Source organism: Scylla paramamosain, chromosome 3, assembly GCF_035594125.1.
Source record: "Scylla paramamosain isolate STU-SP2022 chromosome 3, ASM3559412v1, whole genome shotgun sequence".
Taxonomy (NCBI): domain Eukaryota; kingdom Metazoa; phylum Arthropoda; class Malacostraca; order Decapoda; family Portunidae; genus Scylla; species Scylla paramamosain.
The window spans coordinates 1,070,744-1,090,000 of record NC_087153.1 but is presented as its reverse complement, the minus strand read 5'-3'; the positions used below and the strand labels follow the sequence as shown (position 1 = coordinate 1,090,000).

The window sequence follows — 19,257 nt, the reverse complement described above, 5'->3', positions numbered from 1 at the left end:
CACGTCCACACCTTTCTTGGCCAGGTCTACATTCTTGTGGTCAAATTCCATTGATGTCACAATGCCAATCTCAACAAACTGAAAGAAATGTTACATTTACTTACTGAAAAATAAACAAAGAAACCTGATAATAAAACAAAACCCTTAAAAAATGTACATGCTTTTTGGCCCTTTCCTTTAGGAACTGGTACCTTAGTGGCTTTTTCTTCCTAAATTTATGCATCTCTTATCCAGTGTCCCTCATACTTAAATAAAGTAGGAATATGCTGAGGGAGCTACCTCTTTGGAAGGAACACACAGTGGAGTACCAGTCCTCAGGATACCAGCATCCACAGTCACACCCAGCACAATGGGATCACGCTTGTTGAAAATGGCCTGGAAGTATGACAATGATGAGTTCAACATTATATTTTCAAATAAAAACATCTCTATTAATGTTAAGTATCAAAGATCTATATTGCATATTACTCAGGTGGGATAATTAGTATCAAATATTAATATGAACATTACATATTACTCACAGTTGGGATGATTTTGAGTTTGCAAGGGAATACTGCTACACTTCTAAACTCATCTTGTTTCTTCTTTTTGTATTCTTTAATATACTCCACATAACGGTCACCCAAATGGTATATAGTTTCCTCAGAGAAGATTTTTACACCCTCCTGTGGATGAAGATATTGTACATCAAATATGAAATAATTATAAAATGTTCATTTGTTCAAAGTCATTTAGTATTCCTGTTTAAAAAACTTGCCTCTTCTCCAAAGGTCATGTGATGCACACAGTAAAATCTATCTATCTATGAGCAACAAAACACAAGACTGAGGGGAACAGTGCACACAGATAAACTGGAAAAATAAAGAAGCCCTCTATACTCCCCAGGGATGCTGGCAAAATGTATTATGTTGCAGTGCACTGGACTCACCTTGTCAGCAAGCTCCTGTGCATCCTTCTCCACCTTGACATCAAAAGCCAAGATCACAGCATACATAGGGTCATGTTCCAACATAGCTGCTGCCCTCATCACATCCCTCTTGACAACTGGTCCCACACGGATTCCAGAGTAAGGCACATTGTTGGCCTTAAAGAATTCAAGCAGGGCTTCCAGGGCTCCCAGGGTGGAGGCTTGAACATACACCCCACGTTCCTTCACCTGTGAAGCAAGAAATGATGTTAAAATAGCATGTCAAGTGTGCACCTCCCTTAACCCATTTGAGCCAATTGGTGCACAAACACAAAGTATAACAAGGTGAAATATGATGTTGAACTACATTAAGGAAATTGCATGATACATCCAGTAACTTCTTGGGCTGCCAGTACAGTCATCTCTCATACAGGAAGGTTCGTGTGACCCTTGATGTTGCATCATCTTAATGGGGAAACTGGTGGAAGAAGCTGTATTTAAAAAAAATTGTCTTCACAAAGAAAGAGGTATGTAAGGAAAATGAGAGTTGAATATTTGTTCAGGCCCCTATTAAATTAATATTTAATGTACTGTTTCATGGCAGGTACTTTTTAAACCATGACCTATTTGATATGATGCAGATGACAGCTTTGCAAAAAATATATAAAGAATAAGTTGCACTAACTCAACTATCACCATCCAGTTACTCAATATGGTTGCACTGACACAACTACCAGCATCTGTACTTCTTCATTTATATAACTATTATGCATGGAGGGATCTGCTGTATTGATGAAAATACTTAAAATTTAATTTAGCTCACTCTGTATTAATGCCCATCCTTTGTAATAACATATATATATCGCATACATAGTGCTACATACATATTTTTTTCCTTGTTTCTCGTACAACTGACTTTGAATGACATACTAGAAAACCTTGAGAAATTAAATAAGTCTGAAGAAAATGAAAGCAGTGATGAAGATTAATCTAGTGGAATGATAAAGCAAAAAAGAAGCCCAAGACCTTTACATCATGCCATCAGATGATGGTGCAATCACGGATGAGGTCTACGCCAGTTTTTCTCACCCTTCTAGCTGCTAACTCTGTACAGGGGCCTTATCTGTCCATGTATGGAGTATGCTTCACATGTCTGAGGGAGTTCCACTCATACCACTCTTTTAGACAGGGTAGAATCAAAAGCTCCTCTCCTCTAACTAACTGTCTCCAGCCTCTTTCTCATCACCACAGTGGTGTACCTCTTGCTATCTTCTACCATTAATTTCATGCTAACTGCTCTTCTGATCTTGCTAATTGCATGCCTCCCCTCCTCCCATGGCCTTGCTTCACAAGACTTTCTTCTTTCTCTCACCCCTATTCTGTCCACCTTTCTAATGCAAGAGTTAACCAGCATTCTCAATCATTCATCACCCTCTCTGGTAAACTCTGGAACTCCCTGCCTGCTTCTGTATTTTCACCTCCTTTAAGAGAGAAGAGTTCCCAATCCTTTTCAGTTGTCTTACAATAAAGGCAAAGAGAGATGAGTTCATGTAAAGAAAGCTTACAAGTTAATGATTATGGAAGACTCTTTCAAAAGTTTCCTTTATGTCTAAGAAAACAACAAAAGTTTGTCTTAAATCCATAAGAATGAATGACCAAGATTTAATAAGATCATCAATGGATCAGCCTTTAAGGAATTCAGGCTGACAATCAGAAAGATTATAACTAGACCAATGTTTAGGACTCTTTCTGTTGGGGACATAATAAAACTTTTGAAAGACAGAAAACCTACACGATATGTCAATAGTTTGAGGGACTAGAGCAGTAATTTTTCATTAACAGGATGACTGTAGGCAAACTTCTATAAAAGAAGAAAAGCTAGGTGTAGATGGAGTCAGAAGAGTTTGATCTGATAAGGAGCAAGCATGGAATCACATCTGCAGAAAGCAATAGGAGGGACTCCATATCAAGCCACAAGTTTTCCAAGGATCAAGGTCTGAGAAGGCAGAGAAAACTTCCAAAAAATTTCAGTAACAGACATGATATAATCTGTAAGTGAAGGTAGAGGAAAAGTATAACATGCCACATCATCCATGACCTTCTCTAGTAACTTAAAATCATGAAATTTAAGACTTGAGGTCATAGGACAAAAAAAAACTAAGTAGGTACACCAAGTTGAAACCCATGAGGATGAAGAAGAGGGAATTAAATTAAACTTGCCTTAATGGAACGCATGGCAGCTTTGAATTCCTTGTCTACCTCCTCCTTCAGGAGTTCCACCTCATCTTCATGGTAGGCCACTTGGAGGTTCAGCCCAGCAATGGCTTTCTCCAGGTCCCGGGCAGCAATCTTGACACCTTGCGCAGCTGCTATCTCCTTGAACTCATCATACTGACCCTTCACCCTGATCTCCTTAAGTGGCTTGGGCAGGAGAAGAGACCTGAAAGGCGTGACCAACACAAAATTAAATCCTTGCTAAAGCAATACTTTTTTAACATGTGGAATGATACCTCATAAAACAAATGAATAAATAAAGCTAAATGAAGGAATCCATTTCAATCAAAAATGCATTTTAATGCTGCACATTTCTTAAATAATGCGTCTCCATCTTATAGATATTTGTATTCTAAAACATACTAACAAATTATTCATTACATTTTCTTATTCATGCTACTGCCTCACATTTCTCATAAGACCTGCTCTTCAATTAACATTAACTCACTCTTTGGTCTTTTACTAGTCTTACATGTTTCTTATGCCTACTATGTATGAAAGCCATCTCCAAAGTTCAGATGCCTGACAAGACTTGCTCCTTATCTGTCTGATATAGTGAAAGATAGTTATGTAAATCTCTAACAAGAAATATATTGGTTACAAAGATTGTTAAAATTACCTTAAAACAATTTTAATATGTGAAGAAGTATCCAAACTAGAGGAAAATAACGTTTCCCTTATTATTACTGTTAAAAGGTCACAACTCATGCATTAATTACATGCACAACAGAGTAAGTAATAAATTTCAGGAAAATTCCAAAACTTTAAACAGGATTTTCCCAATCTACCACTGTGGTTAATACACTTCTTATTTTTACCAAAACTTGTCTTCACCCACCTGATCTGTGTGACAATGGGGCCCTCAGTGCCAGCCAGGATGATGGTGTCACCCTCACGAAGTCTGCCATTGATCAAAATGACATCAATGGTGGTCCCATGACCCTGGATAGTCTTCACCTCCAACACTGTGCACTGAGAGAGACAGAGAGAAGGAACAGTTGAGTATCAATTTACAAAATACATGGGAAGTATTTCCTTTCTCCACACAAGTAACATACTACAAGGCTAACATACCCACAAGAATGGTAGCCATCATGGTGAGAATAAACAAGAGGGGATTCCCAATTTCCTCATTTTATCCCCCTTTTAGTCATCTTATGCAGTGGGGTGAATCAGTTATAAAGTCTTTGAATATGAATGAGGTCAGGGTTGGCATTAACCTCCACCCCCTCCCTCCCCCCCCCAAAAAAAATAATAATAATAAATAATATATATATATATAGTTTTATATCATATTGACAAATAATGTTTACAAATGTAAAGATGGGTGTAACAGTGTCACATAATTAATAATAATGTGTATTGTATTTATAATGCCTTGCCTAGTTAGCAATATAGGTGTATGTATACATATATGAATGTGTAGATAATGGATGTTGGCAGATAAGGGTGGTGTGGATATGATCCTACTTCACACACACACACACACACACACACACACACACACACACACACCATGGAACTTTCCCTAGCCCTTTTATTGCCATCGATAAGTAATCGGTAGCACCAACATTATATTATCTAAGTATTCTCCATAGTTAATCACTCTCTCATGTATTTTGGCATGTATTATTCCTAGCTATAAGGAGTTTTTTCCCTTGCCTTTATTTATGTAATTAGAGGGTTATAATTATGAATATATTCATGTACTGTGAGTGCAGTCAATCCACCCATATTTCTACTGTCAGCATGTTTTGAAGGCAATAAGCATCCCTCTAGCCAGCTGCGGCAGTTTCTTGCCAGAGTGTAACACTGTACCACATAGAGGGCATCCATTGTTCTGTACACGTCACACCCTTCTCCCAGAACTCTGTACATATATCTAAATATACATATTTTTATACGTCCACCTTTGACATTCACCTGAAAACCACAGAAACTCACCACGAGTGACTTTACCTACTACATAAAGGTAAGAAACTAATGAACAGTGTCCAGGGCTTGACACATCATGACTTCTGACCAATGATATTTACCTATTAAAATCCCATGAGTGGCTTTAGCTAAAAATAAGGGTAGGAAGGCTGCTTCATCAAGTAGGGAGCCATCTGTACATATACATAAAAAATGGAAAAGTGGTCAAGTTTCACCTGTTCATTTCCTGTACAATACAAGTTAACACAAGCTTTGTCCAACAAGACCAACCTGTATCAACATGATTTAAGCAAGTGTCTGTCCTTCAGATAACACTTCAAACCTTATGTTTTGCTCTAAATTACTTTTTAACTGTTTATTTACAACTGATATATATATATATATATATATATATATATATATATATATATATATATATATATATATATATATATATATATATATATATATATATATATATATATATATATATATGAGGAATAAACAAAAAATAAATAACCCCCAAAAAATAAAATCACAAAAAAATAATAAACCCCCCAAAAAACCCAAAGGGTTTTTTTTAAACCCAGGTTTTCCAACCCTGAATGAAGTAGGGAAAACTAATAAAAGTTAAAAACTAGCAAATAAATAAATAAATAAAATAAATAAATAACATTAACAATAATAAAAAAAATAAAAGCACCACTATAGCATGTTTCATTGAAAGCTGCCAGTAACTCAAAACGAGTATCTTTCCGCACCTGCAGCTCCTCGTTGAACATGAGGCGCCGGCTCAGCCTCTGTTGGCACATGTCACACACAAGAGATATCAGGTTGCCCATGCCATCTCCAGAGATAGCACTGGTAGGCACAAGGGACACATACTGGCGAGCATCTGGATTCTCCCAAAACAGAGCAGCATTCAATCCCTGTAATACAAAATACTTGTTATCAGGAGCATTATTCTGAATAATTAATTATGATACATTACAGTCCTAAAATATGAAATACATTTGGGCATTGGCTTTTTCAGAGATACTCCATGATGCAGAAGGTAGTGTGCCTGGCTACCAATCCTAATCCAAAGCCCTGCTTCAGCTCTAGGCAGAGGCAGCCAGCACACAACTCAACCAGCTGTTAGCCTTTTCTTCAGGTTAGTCAATAAATGGGTATCTGGAGAAACTTGGGGAAGGTAAACTGGAAACTCAGATATCACAGTTGTCCTTCATTGTGGTATTGGATGTCATCTGCTACAAGCTCAAAGGCCAATAGGACAGTGATCAGCAGTGAGGCCAAATGCAGCTATAGCATATCACCCTATACTTTATTTTCTTCAGGAATTTCCTGATCAAAAGTATTGTCAAACCTCATACTTAGTGAACCAAAATTTTTGTCCTATCCACTCCTAGAATGATGATACCACTGTACTTTTCCACATTTTTTCTTAGATGTCCAATCCTTCAAGAATTAAACAACTCAAGCAGAGAAGCCATAGAACACTTGACTTCCAATAAAAAAAAAATTTGACTGAGCAAACTCTATGCTGTTCAATACCTCACAAACCAAATTCTTTCATCTATCAACTCAACACAATCTTCCAGATAACTGTCCCCTCTTCTTCAATGACACTCAACTTTACCCCTTTTTTACACTGAATATCCTCAGTCTGTCCTTTACATAATAATCTAAACAGGAAACTTCACTTCTCATCTCTTATTAAAACAGCTTCTATGAAGTTAAGATGTTCTGAGCCATCTCTGCCAGTTTTTTCTCACTACCCCAGCTTTAAATATCCATACTTTAAAAATACAATAGAATAAAAAATTCACCATGAACATCAAACTGATATAATTTTAGAAATTCTATTCATGTAATTTCATAAAGGATGTATGGTGGATGCATTACTTACCTGAATATTGAGTCCCTGGATGATTTCCTTACACCTTCGTTCAAAGTCATTCTTTGATGGCTCCTTCTGTGTCTTGATTATCTCCCTGATATCCTTAGAAGGGTTGGACACCCACTCAAATACTCTGTACCAAGCAAGAAACACTCCCTCACAACCCACATCATTTCATCCCTGCTTATCTCATATGTCTTCCACTCTTCCAATCATATGCACATGAAAAATATTAATCTAACTACCAAGAGATTATGAGAAAAATAATAATTATCCATAAAATGCTTATTTGCCTTGAGAAAAAATAAATAAATCAAGAAATAAATAAATCAAGAAATAAATAATCTATCACCTTATTTTCCCTTACCTGTCCACCTTATTAAGGGCCACAACAAATGGAGTTTTTTTCTTCTTCAACAGATTTATTGATTCTACTGTTTGAGGTTCCAGTCCCTGCGTGATGTCTACAACCAGGATAGCTATGTCACACAGGGAGGAGCCCCTGGACCGCAGGTTACTGAAGGACTCGTGACCAGGTGTGTCAATGATGAGCAGGCCAGGGAACTTGAGCTTGCCCATGTCAAACTGGGAAGAGAGAGAGGGAAGGAGGAAGGAATTAATACAAATGATATTAGTTTTTAATTTTAATCAGTGTGAAAACTAAACCTCACACTGAGAGCCAAAACTCAGAGCTATTAATGCATTTCTTGTTCATCACCATGAACTTCATGCATGTGGTCTTTATAACCAGTTAACTTCATTTTAACTATCCTAAAAAATAAATGTAAAAAGTCCTATTTACATGCTCTTCTCTAAAAACTGAGTAGATGCAAACTACACAACCTCTTAACTTTTATTAAGTACAAACCAGTGTGGCAGAAGAATGATTGAACAGACAAGCTATAAACTCCTCACATCTTTGACCATGTGTGTCTGCCTCTGGATGCCGTGGGTGGGCACGTTGGTGGCACCAATCTGCTGGGTGATGCCGCCCACCTCTCCTTCCTGCACATTGGTTCGCCGCAGCTTGTCCAAGATCTTGGTCTTTCCGTGGTCAACATGCCCCAACACACACACCTGAGATTTTCACAATTATTCAGACTTTTCATAAAGCAACTTCCTAATCTTCATGCCTTACACATACCCATCCATATCAACAATCCCTTTTGCACTTACAAAGTGGTACAAAACATGCTTCCTGAAAGTAGTAAGAACGCATGAGAAAAAATAATGAGAGAGAGAGAGAGAGAGAGAGAGAGAGAGAGAGAGAGAGAGAGAGAGAGAGAGAGAGAGAGAGAGAGAGAGAGAGAGAGAGAGAGAGAGAGAGAGAGAGAGAGAGAGAGAGAGAGAGAGAGAGAGAGAGAGAGAGAGAGAGAGAGAATCAGCTCATTACCATCTCATAAAGGGAAAGAAGCCCTAGATGGTGCTCACAGTAGTAATGAAAGCATGTACATACCACAGGTGCACGGAGGTTATCCAACGTGAGTTTCTTCTCACTCTCCTCTTTCCTCTTTGCTATCCTCATCAAGGCTCTTTGTTTCCGTTTCTCTGCTTCTGTCTGCCGTTCATCCTCAGAGTCTTCACTCTCACTTTCCTATAAAGTAAGACCTTTATTTTAAAAATGAAAGTACCTACATTCATGTATTATTCTGTGACCATTATCAAGTTTTCTTTAATTTTGTTTGTATATTACAGTATGTTTCAATAACCACCACATTAAGAATTGTATATATGAATCAACAGCTTTACGGTCAGTTATTTAAACAGGACATCACAAGTTACTGGAAACATTAGAATATTAAAGTAATTCCTTTGAAAAATCCAAGCTTTACATCACCTCTTCACTCTCCTCATCTTCATCTTCATTGTCATCATCCCTTTCACTCTTCTTTGTATCTAAGGATGCCTTTGTAGCCTCTGATGTATCTAGAATGAGATAAACACACATATAAATTCCCAGAATGTCAGCGCCTTATATTTACAGCAATAGGTTGGCACACACTGTGTGCCAGTGCAGTATATTTATGGGGGTGATTTAAAAAAAAATCACTATGGGCATATTTTGACTGGGAGGCTTTTCATACTTTGTCAGGATATTTTTTATACCTTTACCCTTCCCTCTCACTGACCATCACCCACCACTAAGCCTGAAGGTATCAGTTCCATTCCTGACCAGTACAGGGATGTCTTACCATGCAAAGAATATCTAAGACATGTGAAATGTGTAGTGAATAGTGTATATAAAATTAACAAAGCCTCGATAGCATTAGTGTTTTATCATACAAGAAATAATTATAAAAGAAGTAACATGAAACATGTACTTTAGTGACTCATAAATTACCTTATGAATTAATAAAATACCTAAAATTATTGTATGTGTGTGTGTGTATATATATATATATATATATATATATATATATATATATATATATATATATATTTATTATTTTTTTTATGTAGGAAGGACACTGGCCAAGGGCAACAAAAACATATATATATATATGCTATCTACTTCTAGTTATTGATTTTTATGATATTTGTTGAAAACAACAATTTATGCACATTTACATTTAAACATTTTTGAGCGTCAAAACACAAAACCTCTAACTTTGCATATACATAGCTCAGCTCATAGGCTCACAACTCATAACTCATGTCTGACCTTTACATATTTCAATCTCCTTCATCCCATGCCCTCAGCCTCCTTAGCCCTTTCATTCCGGTGATCATATATGAACGATTGCATCAGTGCGTCCGTAGCGACGGCGATCGTTCCCGTAATCAAGAATTTTCGCACCTCAATTTTGAGCTCCAAGCGCGGTTTCTCGAGTCAGATGGCGCGTGGAAGTGTCTGGCATCTGTTTCCACCTGTAGTGTTGCCACTAGCTCTGTATATTTAGCGGTAACTAAGCTATCCTCCCATTCTGAGGGCGACACTTGGCAACCCAGCGACCCACCGTGTGGAAAGTACCCTGATAAGAGCCAAGGGACCTGATAACAGCGAAGGACACGGACAGCCTGATAATAGGGAAGGAACTCAGATCCTTCCCTATTATTATGTGTGTGTGTGTGTGTGTGTGTGTGTGTGTGTGTGTGTGTGTGTGTGTGTGTGTGTGTCTTCTCCAGGCTGTTTCTGGTTGACAGATCACACAGCGAGATCCTTGATAAGCCATAACTAATCTTTTCAGAGATCACATCGAGCTATAAAGTACGTCATTGTATTCAGAATAACACAGAGAAAAAAAAATAGTAGTATTCAAACAGTCTTCTGACAATTTCTAGGTTTATGATTTTTACCCGTCATGGCTTATAGGAAAATAGTTTAATCACCGGAATATAAGGGTTAGTGCCCTATAACTATCTTCTACAGATCTCCAAATTTGGCTAGGCAAGTCCCCTGGTGCTTGCAAGTCTACAGGACTCCAAATATCAGAAACTTAGTGCCTAAAAATCACGGAAATGATAAGAGGTGTGTGGCAAAAACTCTTTGTTATGTGTTTTCTAATTATTCTACATGTTTCAGCAAAAAAAAAAAAAAAAAAAAAAAAAAAAAAAAGAAATAAATAAATAAAATAATAATAATAATAATAATAATAATAATAATAATAATAATAATAATAATAATAATAATAATAAACAAATAAATAGAGAGAATAAATAAACAAAATATCTAAATTTGCTCAGCATCAGGGGAAAGTTTGTGAAAAATGCTTGGCACCTAATGGGCTGATGATAATAATTCATGTAAAACTGTGATCTTCAACATCATCCTTGGAACTTCTGAAAAAGAAGCAGACTGCAATGAGTACAGCAAGGTTGAGGTACACTACTGCACTGAGAAATGAACCAGTACATGTAATACTGAAAACTTGGAATTAAGTACACTAATAAATGGTCAGGGCAGGCAGACTGCACTGGTTTCCTGAGAAGCAAAGATGTCCAAGTGAAGCATGTGAAACACCTGAGGAAGGTAGTGTCAGCAGGCTGACTAAGGAAAGCATGAGATCCTGATGAGGGGCATATGAGCCTCAAGAACTTGATACATCATGTACATACAAGTAACCACATCATTTGGCAAACTGCTCTCAGGTACACATGACAATGACAAATCCTTATACACATATAAACTGCATTTCTAAATAGTGAAGATTAGAAAAAGAAAAAAATATCAAATAATATTGCTATACCATCTTCCTCTTCATCCTCTTCATCATCATCATCATCAGTTTCATCCCAAGCATCTTTGACATCCTCTTCTTCCTCTTCCTCTTCTTCCATTTGATCCCATGAATCTGCCACCTCCTCCTCTCCTCCTTTAAGCACTTCTGTTGCTTCCATCTTCTCAGACTCACTCTGCAGCTGCTCTTGTTGGTCTTCTGAAATATAGCCAAAATCAGTAATTTAGAGCAATACATACTTATTGTATTAATTCACTACCTAATTATCAATGAACTTGAAAAAACAACCCCTAAAATTTTGTAATCACATCAAAAACTTTGTTGCCCAGCTGCCCAGCTCTACCCTTCCATCTACATAGTCTTTGCTTTCAAACAGTCAGCTCATTTCTCTAAATAAGTCCCATATCTATTCTTCTAGTTTATTTGCCAGCTTTGTAGCTAATCTATCTGTAGGACTTAATCTTATTACCATTCTCTGAGTACTTCAAATTATCCTTTTTTCTATGTGAATGAGCTCTATTCATTTCAGCATTTTGGTCATTTCTTATAAGCAGAGAATATGGTGATAGCATTGTTCCACCTCAGAGATATGGTACATATGACTCAGCTATACCTTCACATCATAAGTAATCTCTCTCCCTACCATCTTCTGAACCATTTAAGTCTACTACTTCTGGTTTAAATTCCTGAAACTATGCTGACTTACCTCATTCATATTTCAGTACCTTGCCTAATACTACAGACACACTAATGGTATGTGTAAACACTTCTCTTTAAGGACTTCACTTCTGTTTCCTTACATTCAATATTCTCAACCATGTGCTCACCTTGCTCATCAGATTTATCCTCTCTCTTCTTCTTGGGCCTGACTCGTGTGCCTGGCCGAGGTCTCTTTTCTCCAGCTTCTGGCAAACTGACTCCCTGTGCCTGGAAAACATAAAGACTATGGATCTCTCTTGGACAACCTATTGCATATGCATAAATCAAAATAGTTTGTTTCATATTTTACTGCAATCCAGCCTTTACTAGTGTGACTTATCACAGAAATCTTAGACAACTGTTGGAAATGGTTTACCTTAAGATGCTCCAGAAGACCCTGAGCACGCCGCATATCCTGCTTCTGTTTCGGAGTCAGCAACTTGCCTTCTGCTTTGAGCCTTTCTTTCCTTTCCTTCTCTTTTTGTTTCTTACGTTCTTTCTTCTCTTGTTCTAACCTTTTTTCTTCTTCAATCTGTCTTAACTGTAAAAAATACAATTATCTAAAGTATATTCATTATTAAGTATTTGTTCAAGTATGTAAGCTGTAAACAAGATTAAGTTGAAATCTGTAGCTATTTAACTACTATTACACAATACTAGTACAAGCAACTTTTGCAGCCATCTTATGTGAAAGTCGTCTTATCTACCAAATATGGTATTTGTCATCCACACTTTGGTTGGTTGTAAATACATCACTTGCAAAGGGCCAACTACACCTTCAGCAACTACATTCCCAACTTTAATCTTCAGATTTCCTACCAGTACCTCACTCATATTAACTTAGCTGAAAAAAAATAAATAAATAAAATAAATAAACAAAATAAATAAAATAAATAAACAAATAATAATAAAACTGGCAGCACTCCTCACCCTCTCCTCCTCCTTCCTCTGCCGTTCCTCCTCTTCAGCCTTTAGTTTTTCTTCTTGCTCCTTCTGCTTGGCCAACATTTCCTTCATGGCTGCTAACATCTTTTTGTTGGGTTTACCTTTCTTGGCCTTGAGATCTTCCTCTTCATCTTTTTCTCCCTTCTTTTTCTTCTTCTTCTTTTTACTGGCACCTTCCCCTGCAAAAGTCAAATAAATTCAGCAGAATCTACATTAAGGAAGTCTGTAATATTAAAATCTCATATATCTGTAGTTATGATGATGATGATAATAAACATGTCAGTTGGTCATTAAAGGAGTAATGATTTTTAGGAATGAAAAATAACAAATTTGAAATGCGTTCATACTTCACTCTAACAGAAAGAAGAGATAAGCATAAATAATGATTTCCTGCCTATTCCTGAAATTTTCATTATAGGCAACTTGTGGGCGACAATCAATGCATATAAATTTACAACTTATATTCACACATGGTGGACAACACAATTAAAAAAATACAAAAGTCACAAATTCACTTACCTTCAGCCTCAGCCTCTCCATCTTCCTGAGGGGCTGCTGTGCCTTCTTTGGTCTCCGATGATTCAGCCTGACAAAGCAAAGTACAAGCATCTAGATATGATATACTGATACATCATCTCAAAGGGATTAAATATAATAAAGATGCATGGAGTAATACATGGATTGAGGAGCACAACAGTAAAGAAAACAAATCACATGACTGGACAGAGTGAAAAAGTGCTTAATGCTAGGATGACTGAAGAATGAGAAAGAGGCTGTGCATGACAGGATGAAAGGAGAACAAATGTGAAAACAAAGATAGAGCAGCAGCCTTCAGGACCCCAAAAGAAAGTCCTCAAACTAAACTGATTTTTGCATATGTAAACTTGAGACATCTACAGTAAAATAATACTTCAAGGAAGGCTACAACTGATAACCAATTGTCCTTCTTCTTACCTTTGGTGTAGCCTCTGGTGTTTCCTTCTTCTTCTTTTTCTTCTTTGCTTTTGCATCATCCTTCTTTTCATCACTAGCTGCCTCCTAAAAACCAAGCAACTGTTATACATATGACAACAGATGATATATTGACTGGCAGTGCTTCATTACAGTAATAATATTTCACTATAATTCCATAATTTTCAAACCTTTCTTGGGATTGTTCCATTTCTTCTGACATGATATGACTTTGAACATATTAAATACTGTGTAATTTCAGTTTCTTTGAAATTTAAAAAAAAGCATAATTCAAGACCAATCAACTTCAGCCACATTAGCAATCATTCACAAATTCTGCCACTTCTACGATCAATATTCCACATTCCAACTGGCCTCCACTGCTTGGTGCCATTCATCTCTAGTCTCCTTGCTGCCCACTCAAACATTACCAGATGCATATGATTATCACTCCACTCTTCCTCACCCTTCTCTACATGTCCAGACCATCTCAACACATTCTCCTAGTCCCTTGCCCCACAAATTCTGAGAACACTCCCAAGCATTAAGTCACTTCTAACTCTGCCTAACATTTATACTCTTGTTCCTAGTCTAAGTAGTTCATGTTTACACCTCATAAGCATCTTACCCATATAAAAGTCAACATCCTATGGACTACTTACTGCCTCACCATAATTTCTATTTATCAATCCTTTTCAACCTCCAGCTACTTTTCTGGCTTATCTTATCCTGATTCCTGTATGCTCCCTCATATTTCCTCATCTCCTACAACTCAATCAAAGATTTATAATTATGGTTTTAGTACAGCAAGACCAGGTATAGCAGTATGTACTGTTATTTATCAAGTTACATTTTTTAAAAATTTTCAATATCCTAAATTAATTCAATACACATTTACAAAATATAAGTTGTTTCTAAGCAAAAGCTGTATTTAGCACAGCAACAAAAAGTCGAATGACATACCTCTGCTGCCTCATCTGCTGCTGGAGCAGACACTTCTGTGGCTGGCTCCTCAGGCTGATCCTTTTTCTTCTTCTTTTTCTTTTTTCCAGTGTCTTCTTCCACTGGTTCTGGCACTGGGAGGTCTTCCATTTTGGTCTCCTTCTTCACCTCCTCCTTTGGCTTCTCTCCCTTGTACTCAGACTCTAGTTCAGCTAGAATTTTATCAAGGTCCTCTTCATCATCATCCTTCTTCTTTCCTTTCTTCTTCTTGCCCTTCTTTCCCTTGTCATCTTCAGCAGCTGCCCTGACTGGTTCTGCAGCCTCCTCTTTCTTTTTCTTCTTTGAATCCTTCTTGGGCTTACTCTCAGATGGCTCCACCTCCATTTCATCATCATCATCATCATCATCACCAAGATCATCAATATCATCCATTAGAGCAGCAAAACCTCCTCCCATAGTAGGCTTAATAATCTCTTCTTCATCATCAGAGTCTTTCTTTGCTGCCTTCTTTGATTTCTGAATTAGCACAAAGATAATAATGTGAGTGGATAATAATATTCTCTTCAGACTTCCTACAATGCAATTCTGCAGACTCCATTAATTCTCAATTGTAGTAATACTACACACAGTAATGTCTGTGCAACTCCACTAAACATGGCCCAACCCAGAACAAATGGGAGAGATGGATATGGGTCATAGCAAAAAAAAAATTGAAAATAAATAAAATAGGAAGAAAGTATGTTCAATACCTTACTCCAAAGCATTTATATTTGTGGCCACTGACCACAAAAAGTGGCTCAAGTGAATCCAGCCAAAAGGTTTAAAAGTACTGCTTGCAAGAGTAAAATGACAAGACAAGACAGACTCATTTGCATATTAATAAATGAAGACCAAGAAGAAATATCCATCCTTATAAAATCACCAGAAATGAACATGGGTGCTTAAATTTTCCCTTATACCAAGTAGTTTTCATGGCTCTGATGAAGTATTCTGATAGTAGTGATAATTTATGTCTAATGCTAGTTTAGCTCTTCATAACTAAAAATATGCATGGAATATTTGCATAGTGTGTAGTATTCCTAATATCAGACACCTAATATTTCCTGTCATCTATAATAACAATAAAAATCTTAAAAGACAGTAATTTGAACATAAAAGAAAGTTAGACCAAAATAAATAAAATAAAATAAAAGCTACCTTTTCTTTCTTTTTCTTCTCAGAAGGGAACTCCTCAGGTTCATCTGGTTTTGCTCCACCCTCTTCCTCCAGAGTCATGTCTTCCAGGTCCTTCAAGACATCATCTTCCCAATCCCCACCCTTCTTCTTCCCCTTCTTGCCTTTCTTCCCAGCTTCCTTTGGAGTAACATTCTCAATATCTTGTATCAAGTCATCCACCTCTCCATTTCTGGAACAAATGCAATTCAACACATTGTGTGGGAAAAAAAGAGGCAAGTATAAAATAAAGTTGACATACATCTAAAAAAAAAAAATTAAATAAATAAAACAAATAATAATAAAAACAAAGATGATACACATATTAAAAGGGCAAAAATAATCAATCAAGGTTGAAGTTGGACACTATAAGGAAAGACTAAATTTCCTAATGATTTCTGAGACCAATCAAGCAGGCAAGGACAATGACAAATGAATTAATGTCACACACAATGATGAAGGGAATCATACACTAGGTAACTTCCAGGAAATCTTATTAATTATCAAAAATTCCAACTAAAACATTAAAACATAAGTTGATGCATTCAATGATTATCATGTATAGAAGTCTCATTAAAAAAATTAGAAAAATACAAGATCCAGCTATTTTCTACTCTCATATGCTGGTGCTCCTAACTAAAAGAGACATAGATCCTCAGGGCTTTCACAGGGTTTCCTCAGTCCAAGAAAGATAATGGCAAATACGTATTCCGTGCCGCTAGTCTGCCAGTTCCACTGTTTCTTACAACACAGACATTACATATTATTATTGCTGCAGACTTTCCCCTGACTCACAGCAAACATTGTATATAAGAAAAAACAATCAAACAACAGCATGTGAACAAGGAAGAGGAGGATGAGAAGGGAGGTGAAGAGTAAGATTCCACTCCAGTCTTTGTCATTGTACTGTGGCCCACACACTTCCTCTCAATTCTTTCCTCTTCCTTACAAGAAACTATTCTACAATCAAGTTCAATCACACAAGCAAGTTAATAAGTAAAAAAGCCACCAAGCAACCAAAGATTAGCTGTGGAATATAGCATTATACCTCCTCTTGCTGCTTGCTGAAAACTTTCCTTGGCATTTTTTTTTATTTAACATTTATTTTTCTAATAAAATTAGTTTTCATTGAATGATTAAAACAGAAGTATTTTTTTGCACTGTCAATTTTTCTTGTTCAGGATGGATCTTGCACTATATATATATATATATATATATATATATATATATATATATATATATATATATATATATATATATATATATATATATATATATATATATATATATATATATATATACTTTAAAATGTATACAAATAAAGAATATGTTCCTTTAAAAACAAAAGAAAAAAATAAATGAATACTATGAGGATCATCTGAAACAAACACATCATCACATGTACTGCAATGAACTGAAATTCAAATAATTTTAAAACCCTAATCAAACTCAGTGGTTGTTACACAGTGTTGAGAAAGCAAAGCTAAATTATCTAAACTATAGGAAAGTCATCTTCCTCTGAATGGGATGAGAAGCCAGGTACTGTGCACCAAAACAGATTTGCATTATGATTAAAATTTTAATTACTAATGCAGAGTTAAATTATTTCAGCTTCAAATTATTAAACAGAATCAGATCACAAGGAAAGTGGCCTCATGTTTTGCCTTTTGCACCAGATCCCAAGGCTTGGTGGCAACAAGAAAAGAGAAAAAGGAAAATATATGTACAGGTTGAAAAATGACAATTTAACAAGGAGCCTTGGCCACCCCTCCACCTGGGATCCAAAATCCTCTCCCATAATGACCATCTGCCTCCACTATTACCTCCTTATATACTTGCAAAATTAATATTGCAAGTGACATATCACAGCAGTAAAGCATCATGACAGTGAATGAAGCAAAATAAACACATAAGAGCATAAACTGTGCTCTGTCCTCCCCCTCCCAACAGAGATTGCATACAGTTGTCAACTAATCCTCATGTACTTCACCTACTGATTACCAGGGCTTCATCTTTAACACCATGTTGGAAAGCCACAGTGTTAATAAGACAATGTCTCTTGTGCTTGGTTAGCACGACCATGCAGGAATGGAGGCCCTGCTAGTTAGTGGTGTGTAGTAGTTATGTACTCGCTTTTGCCATACTAAAGCCTGATTTTTCCACCAAGCCCACAAGCTAGGATTAGTACAGAGATAAAGCATAAAGGTATTATGTTAAACTCCACATATATCCTCCATTGTCATATACATTATTGCTAATGCAAACTGAGTTAGGATATTTGTGATGGTTACGTTAAGTTGAAAAATAATGCCACAGTAAAGACGTACTTTACAATGAAGTATACAATACTGCTTACCATAAAAACACAACCTCAACTATGAGTGATGGATACAGTTCTATAAATCTACCCTAACTTCACCTAATTACTTTCTTTTTGTGAGACAACACCCCCACCCTGTCTCCATATGGTGATCCCATAAGCAAATTGCTGCCATATAATAGGTCTCTCCCAGAATTGTGTACAGTACTTGGAAGTTCGCCCTAACTTTGACTAATCACCTGAGTTTGGTCAACGCACATAAGGCTGCCTTAATGTAAAGTTTATCCAGACCTTTGCTAAATGTGTCAAATGGAAAGTGGTGGCAGAGGTTGACCAGATGGCCACAAGCACCCTTTCTCACCCTGCCTTCCTCTATATATAGCCAAATAACACGAAAATACACCAAATGGTAAATTATAGAGAATTATAAACATAGAAATGAGTGTCCTGGAACAGTATAGCAGCGTGCCTGTCTCTCCTGCCACCAGACAACTCGTGTGCCACATTGGCATCTCTCACAGCGAGACACAATTGATTTTAAAATAATATGCATAGGATTACACACAAAGTAATTATGCAGGTCCAAGCAAACAGCCTGAATGAGGAGCCAGCAGGCCGGCCTGGCGTGGACCTGGCCACCTAGGGCTCTACCTGGTCCCCACCATCCCCACCCCCGCCCCACTATACCGTACTCACGTCTCGGTTTTATTTCCCTTCTTCTTTCCCATCTTGCAATTTGCGTTTCCAGCATGTAATTTCAGTGGTCAAGTAACATATGGAGCAAGGCAGCATGGACAACAACCTTCCGTCGTGAGCCACTACCACCAGCGCCTCCTCTCGGCCTCTCACAACAATTAGCACGATTTTTCCACGGCGTCACTATTCCTGTATTCATCCATTGCCATGAGGAAAATACACACTGCACACAACTCAACACTCACCGATATGAAGCCATGGAACTCTCCTCGTCTCATTATGAGGCATACGCGCAAATCAGACATAATTTACATTTGCT

General features: G+C 37.0%; 1 protein-coding gene across 2 annotated transcripts in view; it reads right to left on the bottom strand.

The window, feature by feature from the left end:
- LOC135089067 (eukaryotic translation initiation factor 5B-like) overlaps positions 1-19,098 on the bottom strand; it is a 19,431-nt gene extending 333 nt beyond the window's left edge. The window contains exons 1-21 of one of the 2 annotated variants that reach the window (XM_063984279.1): positions 18,939-19,098; positions 15,908-16,115; positions 14,732-15,226; positions 13,772-13,855; positions 13,337-13,403; positions 12,803-12,996; positions 12,249-12,413; positions 12,001-12,100; positions 11,183-11,371; positions 8,833-8,921; positions 8,452-8,589; positions 7,911-8,072; positions 7,363-7,580; positions 7,005-7,128; positions 5,857-6,024; positions 4,020-4,153; positions 3,128-3,347; positions 929-1,156; positions 522-665; positions 280-375; positions 1-78 (exon numbers count right to left, since the gene is read on the bottom strand). The exon at positions 1-78 is cut by the window's left edge and continues 333 nt beyond it. In XM_063984279.1, coding sequence (XP_063840349.1) covers positions 1-78; positions 280-375; positions 522-665; positions 929-1,156; positions 3,128-3,347; positions 4,020-4,153; positions 5,857-6,024; positions 7,005-7,128; positions 7,363-7,580; positions 7,911-8,072; positions 8,452-8,589; positions 8,833-8,921; positions 11,183-11,371; positions 12,001-12,100; positions 12,249-12,413; positions 12,803-12,996; positions 13,337-13,403; positions 13,772-13,855; positions 14,732-15,226; positions 15,908-16,115; positions 18,939-18,970 — 3,333 coding nt within the window. In that variant the 5' untranslated portion in view covers positions 18,971-19,098. The remainder of the gene's footprint in view (positions 79-279; positions 376-521; positions 666-928; positions 1,157-3,127; positions 3,348-4,019; positions 4,154-5,856; positions 6,025-7,004; positions 7,129-7,362; positions 7,581-7,910; positions 8,073-8,451; positions 8,590-8,832; positions 8,922-11,182; positions 11,372-12,000; positions 12,101-12,248; positions 12,414-12,802; positions 12,997-13,336; positions 13,404-13,771; positions 13,856-14,731; positions 15,227-15,907; positions 16,116-18,938) is intronic. The other variant, XM_063984290.1, reaches the window with a different exon arrangement.
- Between the last annotated feature and the right edge of the window lie 159 nt (positions 19,099-19,257).